This window comes from Genypterus blacodes, unplaced genomic scaffold (genome assembly GCF_046128005.1).
Source record: "Genypterus blacodes isolate CSIRO-AG114 ecotype Tasmania unplaced genomic scaffold, CSIRO-AGI_Gbla_v1 ptg000133l_1, whole genome shotgun sequence".
NCBI classification, from domain to species: Eukaryota; Metazoa; Chordata; class Actinopteri; order Ophidiiformes; family Ophidiidae; genus Genypterus; species Genypterus blacodes.
Window position 1 is genome coordinate 2464154 of NW_027466935.1, and position 10847 is coordinate 2475000.

General features: G+C 46.0%; 1 protein-coding gene across 1 annotated transcript in view; it reads right to left on the reverse strand.

The window, feature by feature from the left end:
* The window catches only part of pdlim5b (PDZ and LIM domain 5b), a 30196-nt gene that overhangs the window by 12124 nt on the left and 7225 nt on the right, over nt 1–10847 (reverse strand). Inside the window, exon 3 of the mRNA XM_076163555.1 lies at nt 4033–4184. Within this exon, the coding sequence (XP_076019670.1) occupies nt 4033–4184 (152 nt within the window). The remainder of the gene's footprint in view (nt 1–4032; nt 4185–10847) is intronic.

The following is a 10847-nucleotide window of genomic DNA, read 5'->3' on the forward strand; positions in this document are numbered from 1 at the left end:
TCATTCACTTTATACAAGTGTGTGTGTGTGTGGCAGGAACACGCAGCACTTCTACACATCAGCAGTCACGTGCATGGTTGAGTTACAGATGGAGGTTGGTTGGTTATGGTTCATCCCCATGTGCCTGCTCCATCTGTAGTACAGCAGCTTATCGCTAAGTGAATGATATTTCTCCAGACACACTTTTGCATCACACTGCCACTTAAACTATTTGCGGACATGCACTCTGAGCGAAAGCAGCTTAACAGCGGTGTGATGAGTAGATCAGCTCGTGCACGTTCAAATTTATACAGCGAATAAGAAGACGAATGAATTTTATGAATGTTTTCAAGTCTCAAATGATCCTAATCTAACTGAAATCACTCCGGAAATCTTTTACATTTGTTCTGATTTGGTCAAATAGAATCTCAAATCTGCTCAAACTTGTTGCTTGAGTCCAAGTCGAGTCTCTTCCACATCACCGAATCTGATGTTGAAAGCGGTAGAGACGATCACAACGTCTTCAGGGCTCCTAATGTCCGACTCCAGCCTCGACTTGGGACTTTCAGAAAGAGCCAGAACTCGGTTCCACCTCCGCAACGAGTAAAACACGGAAAGCACGTCTATCTAATGAATCTTTTTAATACCGATCCATGCAATGTAAACACACCACACACACACACACACACACACACACACACACAAACACACACACACACACCTCCCCTCCCTGTGTCCTCTCACACTCCACCGCGGCACCACATATGGCTACAGGCAGCCTGGAGTCAGCGGGGCTCTCTGGGTTTTGCGTTTAGATTGTCCTCTCCTTCACCCTGTTAACACAACATCTTCAGGCGCGATACATGTACGGCCGGCGTGCATGAGAACGTCTGTAGCCTCGGCTCCGGAGCAATTAAAGTCCGGCCCAAGTGACCCGTGTGTAAACAGCCATTCCACACCGTGTAGACTGAGCCTGTGTGTGTGAGATAGAGCAGTGGGTCTATAGTATACAGAGTGATAATAGTAACGTCAGGCTTTGCTGGCTCCATTTCCTTAAAAGCGAGCCTGTGCATAGTGAGTGAAAAACACGGTGGGGGGGGGGGGGGGGTCGGCGCGCAAGTTATCTGGTTTCCCGGCGTGGTTTTGGATCCAGGTGCTGCAGCCACAAACTCAGGGGAGTGGTGGTTGATTGTGGCGCGCTGCATAGTTGAATGACAATAAATAAACATCAATTATCATTCTTTCCTACGGCGGCGGCTTCCCACAGCCTCCTGGCACAGCTCGCCGCTAGCCGCTGCTTGGCAACAAAGGTTTCCATGATAGCAGGACCAAAGAGCCCCTGCGTGATTTGCCGATAATGGCGGAAAGTGAAACGTTTTGCTGGATATGCGATGCGTTCAGGTAGAGCCGGAACATTCTGTATGATCTGTGTGTGTGAACTCACCAGGACATGTGACCGCACAAATCCTGATAAACACGTTTAATTCTCAGCTGCCATCTTTTCCTCACTGTCATGGAGATAAACCACATTTCCATGTATCTGCTATCCGCACACACGTCTAGTGAGACATGGTTTGATTGATTACACCATGACATAACAGGATAAGGTGTGTGTGTGTGTTCAAGTCTCACATCCGCTTCCTCCTCTCTAATGAAAATATGTTTCCCCTTTTACAAATAGCCTAAACATACCATCAATGACCCCGAGAGGCTTTACAGTCCACAGAATGTCAGGAAAAGGCTTCTTATCCTTTACAATGTATGTCTGATTTACATTTAATGTGAATTCACACGGTTAATGATCTGGCATTGACACGCCTAATGAAATCAGTTGCATGTTACATTGTCTCACACTGATCTCAGACTGAAACTGTCGGATCGGCCACCCGAAAGTGAAATATGACAATGTGCCTTTGTGTGACCAAACTTTAAAGTCAGGTTCGTCATCCTGTTGGAATGTTATGGCGACCCGAGCAGCCTTATCAGTCAGCATCGCTCCATTAATCACGCCGGAGGAGCTCGCCAGAGTTTTGCAAGAAACTACATGCTCGACTTCCCTATCAGACAGAAAAATGGCGTAAAACAACACCCAGTGCGTAAAAACAGCACAAAGGTTTGGATTATCTAATCATGGACTCCATCAATCACAGCACTGATAACGTATATGAGATCTAAACATCTCTACAGCTCGGAATAGAAGAAACTGAATGATGGAATACAAACCCCTGATTGATATCAAGGGGATATTATCAGGTTATAGGAACCAATCGCACATGCAGCAAATCAATATTGCGATTCATATTGACAGATATTGTTGGACATAAATGTATCACAGGCTGCATTCTAGGGGCAAATTTAAGGTTATTATTCTCTTAAATCGAGTCGAAGAGAGCATATTTTTGTATTTTATGTTCTCTATCAGTCAGGCTCAACATGTTATTTTAATTTTCTGTATTTAACCTAACAAAGTTTCCGTTTTGGTTCGGAGAGACGGCACAGTCAGTTTGCCGCAAGAATGCAAATACAGTGTTTCTGTAAGAATGTAAACAGCATCAAATATTTAAAATGTGGTTTCAGTGGGCTTTGTAGTGAAGGGAGAGTTTGCGTGTGTAAATGTGTCACGTCTTTGATCCGGCTGCATCTCCCTGCGTATGTAAGACGAGATCAGGAAGCCTGATGTGTCGGCTGTGCATTTACCACTCATCCTATATCACACACAGCTGCGGCACCGAGCTATTTTAGGCGCATTTTCCCACGATTAAAGCACAGAGGCTCCTTCATGCCTTTGATGTGGCGGAGGAATGACAGGACGTGCCAACCAGGCACTACGTTTTTCTGTCAACATGTTTTACGGCTCGGAAAATCTGCGTGTTTCCCCTCCCGCTGCATTTTTCCAGTGTGACACGAAACGCACCTGGCCCCGATCCAAACCCGACGGATGATGGCGAGAAACGCCGCTTCATCGTCAACTTAACGTTAACTTTCTTGGGTTCTGAGCTGAATGAATGAAGTGTGACCTGTTTCTTTTTATTGCGAAAGAAACCCCAGTGTAGCAATATAAATTAAACATAAAAATAAGAAAACTCTTTGGGCTTCTGGTAAATGGGCGATAAAACGTAAAAGTCATTTTCCAACAGAAACTGCTCCCTGGTGGACAATTGATTCCTCATGGTTCAATTTAAAGTCTTCCTCATACTCGCTGGCCAAAAACCGCCAACGTCTTCCTCCTTTTGCCTCACAGAGAGGAGCAGAGGAGCAAACAGGCGGCCAGGCGGCATCAAGGCAAACCGAAGCTGAAGTCGGACCTGATGACTTCTGCAGAATCGGAGCCAAGCATCGTGCAGCCGGGCAGAACATGTGCGAACTGTTAATGAGTAAGCTTTAAAAAACAACACCGAGCTCTGACTGTTCTCCCTTTACTCTTTTGTGCCGTTTCCAAAGAGGCAGTTTGCATCCACAGCTCCCAGAATCCAACAGTAGTAGAGCGTCTTTTGGGATTTTGAAGCATATGGGACAAGAAACGATCCTCTATTTACGGGAAACTACGAGCTCTGACCTTGTGTCAGTGTTAAAAGGCTCATAAATGTTATAAAAGTGTCTGAATGAAACAATATAGAACACATAGAACTATAGTAGCGTCTATATATAGCGTCTGATTTACGGTACAGATCGTAATTGTGAAACACAGATACATAGACAGATGAAAAACGAGCTGAATCCCCTAAACTAAACTCCTTACACGAGCTCAGGGCCAAAACATCAACAACACCCGGAGCTCATCTGTTTTATATTTCTAAAAAGGGGGAAATTGAAGCGAGTGCAGATAAACACGACACGATGTAGCACTTCCTGTCGCTGCTGGAAGTGTATTTGTCACGTCACTGTAAAACTGTGAGGAAGTTTCAAACAAATACTGCTGTCGCTCGGCTCTTTACGAGCTCCCGAAAACGGGCTAAAACACACACCGGCAGGCAGGACAAACAAAGAATGTTAAATACCGTTCTTGGAGGACACGCTGGGGTAAAAAGTACTGCGGTTTGGGTCGGCGGTTACCTCTGCAGAGTGAGGCTGAGCTGGTCCATGCAGGCTTTGATCTGGGCCTGGGCCTCCAGGTGGTTCATGCTGTCGGCGGAGATGCCGTTAATGGACAGGATGACGTCGCCCACGCTCATCCTCGCTCTGGCCGCCTTGCCCCCGTCCGTCAGCTGCAAAGACACAGAAATAAGCATAAAAGGATGTAAATCATGCAAGTATTGGCAGCGGATACATAATGGATTAGGGTTTTGATAGCAGCTTTGTTGCTCAATAAAAAGTAACTCAGCTCAAAATGGGAGTAAAAATGTGTGTGTGTGTTCGGATGACTTATTCCTTGTAATCACTGAGCACTGTTCTCTCCCTTCCTTTCCCGTCTTATGCAACACTGTTCAGATAAGATAGGAATCTTACTCTCAGCAAAACATCAAATCTCTCAACGCTCGTGCAAGAGGGGATTGGACTTGCAGCACAACAACAACCTGGCTGCAATAAAAAAACCTTCAAAACAATCCTATAAAGCCCTGAAACCCCCGAGGAGGGAAGGTGCAATAAAGAAAGGAGGGGAAAACTGACGAGGTTCTTCATGGTGTTTGGCAGTTTAATGTAGTTTGGAGTAAAAGTTGAATTGAATTCCTTCAGACTGAATAGAACCGAAGTCCACAGTAGAAGAAGTAGACATGTTGGGAGGCTGAAAGGCAACAGCTCGTCTGAATGCATATAAGGTAAAGCTGCTGAGACGAGGCTTTCCAGTGGGCGGGTCGCCTCTGGAAAGGATTCAGAATCAAAACAAACTCGAGAAGACAGAAGCATTTTGTCAATTTACTTTCACATTTAAAGCCTTTACGTTTCAACAGTGTCTATAAAGTCTTTCACTTGTCTGGTTTCAATTTTGCTCCAACTCGCACCGTAAAGTGTGCAACCTTGCCCGGGCCAGCGTGTGCCTGTCCCACAGATATCACCATGGCGATAAAAGAAACAAGATGCAATCTAAGCTCAGTGTTTGTCCGGAAATGAGTTAAGTCGTGAGCCAAAGTAAATAAAAGGAGCAGTTTCATCATGTGCATGTTCAAGACTCTTTGTGATCTTTGATTTTAGGCGTGGTGCTTATAAAGTTCTTATATCAGAGAGTAAGTTTTGGATGGAATATTTGCTGCTATAATTGTTTGCTGTAGTACCTAGATGTGTAATAATGAGGAACATAAGGCCTCAATTTTCCCGTTATGCAACAGAGTTCAAGTATGTCAGTTTCCTCCGCCTCCACATTCACACACTTGCGGTAACCTGATGAAGCGTGACGTCAGGATGACTCTCTTACCAGGTGTGACTGACGAGATTACACAGGGCCGCGCACGCCTCACCGACCGCTCGCTGCGTCATGCAGGAACGAGAGAACGCTCGACCTGCCAATTATGATGCATTCGTCATGCTGAGCTTTGTTGTAAAAAATATCTCTAACCTCATCACTACACGCTGAGGGGATTCGACTCAGAACGCCTGGAGAATTGCGGGAAGTGCGGATGTGTGTGTACATGCACCGGCAAGTTCACGATGAGAACGCGGTGAGAGACGAAAAAGGCTAATGAAGTGGACATGAAGGGAGAAAGTGATGTTATCCACAAAGAGTGAGACCTCAATGTCAGGACGTGACCCGAAATTGTGCTGGTTTATTTAGATTAATAGTTTAAAGTGAGATCAGTGGCGTCTAAAAACCTGAGAAGAGAGGAGAAGGCCAAGGCTCTCTGTTTGAGAACCCATTCAGTCCCCCGCTGGCTTCGTGTAGAGCCAAGAGGATACTAAGAATGTGCCATTGTGTTAATGTACATAATAACAAAACAGGGGAAACTAAATAGGGGGAAAGAGTTGGAGGGAAAAGAAAGAACCTAAGAATGAGGAAGTGGCGGTGGCACCGGCGACTGCAGGCTCCACAGTGACACATTTAGCTTTTCTGTGTGTGTGTGTGTGTGTGTGTGTGTGTGTGTGTGTGTGTGTGTGTGTGTGTGTGTGTGTGTGTGTGTGTGTGTGTGTGTGTGATTTATCTGGTCGATCAGGAAGCCTGTTAGGAAGAGCGGAAAGCATAGCTGAATGCTGATGTATGCATACCAACCTTTAGAAACCTATAGAGCGGGCGCATACAAAAGGGGAGGGTGCTCGCTCACACACACACACACACACACACACACACACACACACACACTCTCTCTCTCTCTCTCTCAGACAAACCTGACAGCTGTTACGTGAGTCTGCGTTGACTCATTTATAGAATTGTCAGTAAAACTGACACATTTCTCTGCAGAGTGGAGGACTCTTAAAGAGAGAGACATCAAAAGGCACCACAACTCAGCAACACACACACAAATAAACACACACACGGGTGAAGAAACATTCAATTCAGCAAAATTCCCCCCCCCCCAACTCCAAATCTCTCACCATCTAACGTCTGAATGTGTGTGTGAGGGGTCTGAGGTTCTCTCCTTGTAAGGACGAGAGGAGCAACAATAGCACACAGCTCTATATTTGGTCACATTTATGATTCCAGCTGTTGCGTAGTGAGAGAGAGGACGGGAGTGAAGGAGGAGAAACGCACCGTGCAGTTACCTGCAACCTGACGAGTGGAGACAAACTGCGTCTTCCTCACACACGTGGATACAAAACAAACAAAAGGCCGCAGACAGAATCGCTGGCATCCTCGCCGTGTATAAATACAAATCTAGAGGGTCTCAAACACTCCTGACAGTAAGGATAAGACTAAGTAATGGACTGGAAATTTGGCCGCGCTCTGCCGTGGACCCTTTGAGCAATGAGTTTTACCAAATACTGTCAGGCACATGACGAGCTACCATTTAACACGCTTGATGGATTAGAGTTTCGACTTCCAGATGGACATTAATTAAAAGGTTACCAGAAGACTTTGTTACGCAGATGACGAAGTGGTTTTTCCGACTGAGCGAAGCCACTTTCCAAGTCCCTTTTTACATGAATGGGATTCCAGCCACATAATATCCGCTTCCTGCTGTGGTCCTGCTGGTTTTTACTGCTGCGGACTTACCGGTAATGACTGCGCGTTTCGAGGTTCTACAACAACACGTGTGAGAGCAGATCAGATCCTACAGCGTATTAGAGATGGGGACATAGTAGCAGTTAAGCCTCCTCATTTGTGTTTGGGTTCATCCATAGAGCCTTAAAGCCTCAAAATAGCTCCGTGGAGGACCGCCAAATTACAACTGCTAACAATTACCAGATCTAATTGCGTGGAGATGAAGACAAAGTTCAGAGCCGTAGGAGCAGACGAAGGCTAATGAGTGTAAGAAGCGGAGGAAAGAGACGATGGCTTCCATGTGTCTTCCGGCTACGATCAAATAAGACGGCCGTAAAGGTAAAATTACGTCCAGATTAAGACGTTAGATCAGTAATCAAGACAAAAGCTTCTGTAAGCTTCGATGAAACAAGCTGAACTTCACTAAAGAGATCGGTGTTGTACGAACTAAACCACATTTTCAGTTCCACTTAATGGGAGAAGCAGACTGAGATGCTCTTCAAATCCATTACAACCGCAAACACTTACATGTTTTTCTCAATGTACCATCAACACTTAAACACTTGCATGGTACGAATGCTGGTGAAGCGCTTTGCCTACCCGTTTCAACACAGTGGCAAGCCTTAGAGCATTAAAGTTGGTCTTGAATATGGAGTGAGGTGGAGCACTTCTGTGGTCTCTCTTCACTTTTGAGAAGTCATGTTTCAGGAAGTGACTTGTGGCCAGAGTTGGACGCCTGAGGGACGCGCGTCACGTCTGCGAGGGGGTAGACTGACACAGAGGCCCTTATATGGAGAGGACGCGGGCCTGTTACCCTGACATTATGTCATCATAAACACACGCCTCGTTCCCAGAGGCGTGCATTGGTGAGTTTTCACCCTGTTACTGATTAACACCACAATATTAACTTGCCAAAGACCGACTCGCCAAAGTGTGACCATCATGCGACCTGCACTCTCTATTTCCGTGCCTGGAACTTAGATTTTGAAAAAAAAGGAGGATCGAGTTCCCTCCTTTGGGAGTTAGGATGATGGCCTCAGCGTGTCCTCAACCTGTAAAGCTCATTAAGAAGCACGGCCCTGCACAACCTGCCCACAACTTCGCAAAAGTACAGCGTGCCGGGCCAGCGCTCACAGGATATAGACCTATAAAGTGCAGTTTATTGTGGAGTGACTCAGAGTCGTCTCTCTTTTACGCCTGTTTTACCTGCAACACCTTGCAAAAGCCTTTTCCCTTGAAAGAGGAAGAGCGAGGGGGGTGAAGCGGCAGATTCCTCCTCTTTTCATCTCCGAGCCAAACGTCCCCAATTAAAAGCCACTCGAGCAGAGGCAGAGTCGCCGTTGTCATGGTGTGACCCCCCCTCCACCTCCCCCCAGCTACCCGACGACATCAATCAGTCCGCTGAAAAACACGATGCCCGGGCAGGACGCACACTGGGGCTCTTTACTGGAGATCGCCATGACGACGCAAACAAAACAAGACATTCCTAAAACGGTACCGAGGCCCGGGGGGCTGAATAGCGGCTGGGCGCTCTTTAGTCAGGTCAGAGACAAACCCCGGCTGATTAGCGCGGCCAAGGCAGAAGACGTGAATGGGCTCTCTTAGCCAAAGCGCCACGGCTAATTCAGCTGAAACTGGGCTGAAACCGGGCCTTATTGCGTCTTTATCACCACTGCTCTCTGCACCCCTGCGGCCTGCAACCTATGGCTGAATGGTAAATGCATTTGACTGCTAGTTCGGTTCAAATAAAACACGTGGTGGTGATCTAAATCAAATTGGCGTGACACCTTATTGGATCGATAGTTTCTCTTTTAAGGTCTGCAGTCGAGCATCGGTGAGATTAAAAACAGATGGACCTGACACAACTTTAGCAGATGTACTGGATCCAAGAACAAAAGATAAATACGCAATCCGAGTATTTCTTTATGAAAAAGTTAAGTATCTGACATTAGGAATAAGCTAAAAATGCAATCTTATATTATTTTCTCGTCACTTGATGAATCCCTCCATCTGGCATGAACCATCCCAAGCAGAGGTGCGTTGGATCACAATCTCGTCATTCTTTCCCAGAATATCGTCTTGAACTTTTCTCTCACACTCCTCTATCACCGCACCTTTGCCTGTTATGAATTATTGCTCCAGTATATTATGTTATTATTAACGTTGTCCAGGCGAGGCGGCGAAATCCTGGGACCGAGTCAATTATTTCCTATTCCAGTTCGATTTCAACGTCCGTGTAAAAACGCCCCAGGGAGGTTTAACACCCGAGACAGATAAGGAATACAGACCCATTGCACATGCGAGCTGTCTGTCTGGAGTTGGACTCGGTCCCGTTTGGCACGGCTGCGGCGCGCGGCCATAAGCTATCTGTCTCAGAGGTTTCCTGAAATGCCAAGGGGAGTTTTTCAGCACTTAAAGCTGTTTTCTCTGGATCTGAACTCCGGCAGAAAGAAACGGCTCCACGTCAGACCGTGGCAGGCTGGGTTGTTTGGGCTCTTTTTTATCTCCAGAGCTTCTCCAGGCTTAAACAAAGTCTCTCTGTAAATCGATTAAAACAGAACACAGTATACATAAGAGTCTTTCTCTGCGCTGAATGTGTCGTATTTTACCTTAATTTACAGCTAGAAGAAGGCGGCAGGTTTCATGGCACAAATCAAACGCACATCAACAACCACAAAGGTTAGCACAGTTTTTTTTATTCCAGACGCTCGTTTAAAATCTCTTTAAATACATCTAAATAACCATTCCGACCACTTCTTCTTCTTCTATTCTGAAACTCTACGCCTCAACATACTCCAGAACACAAAGACGAAAGAGCTACTGCAGTGTTGATGTGGGCTATCCAGATGCGTCATATTACGTTTCCACACACACACCCCACAGCACACACACACGCACACACGGTGGTGAGCAGAGCACACATCTGGTGGCGCTGAGCCGACTCCACCGCACCACACCGCTAAAATTAGCTTGCGTTAATGTTCGCTAGCCATATCACATGCTGCTAAAACAACAAACAGAGGGATGCGGGAGACAAGAGGAGACACGAGGGGTCAGTGGAAAAAGTGGAGAGAGCTCCATTGTGCTGACCCTCAACTGACCTACTGTAACCAAACAATTACCTTCTGTTATTGGTGCACCCAGGAGGCCTTTAAACTGCAGCAACAACAAGGCGGCTACAGCGCTTCAAGTGATTTCATGCTGTGTTTGCGTTTTTATAACTTGCTAGCATGTTGTCCCCGCCTGTGTTATGTTATGTTTCTGTTTTGTATTTTGGGAAGTTTGGTAGAGCAGTGAAAGATTGGAGACTTTTGCGTGGGAGGAAGAGGAAGAGCGAGGAGTCAAACCTCAAGAGCTAAGCTAAACAGGAGGCACAAAGTACCGCAGGGTGGCGGCGAGAGTGCAAGACTCTCGGACACTTTACGCACGTCGCTGTTTACTTCCTTCGTACATTACAGGGTAGCCTTCATCTTCTCCTCATCATCTTCTTTCTGCCTTACTAATGAGTTAATTTTCGCGATACATAACATTTACATCAAGAAGTCGGCCAGTAGAGTTATTTGCGGGCGCGTCTATTCTTGGACTTACATGCGTCTAAATTTCCCATTAGGCTTATAATTTATGGTATGAACTCCACCTTATGGTTTGCATGTATTAGTGTTATTACAAGCTTCAAAGCTGTGGTCTGCCTTGCACGTAGAAACCCAACCGCTTTATTTTTCCTTTCCCTAAATATGGTAATATTTTCAATAAAACATCAGGCTGACGGGCTGCGGTTATCGCGTTGGTCGTTATAGAG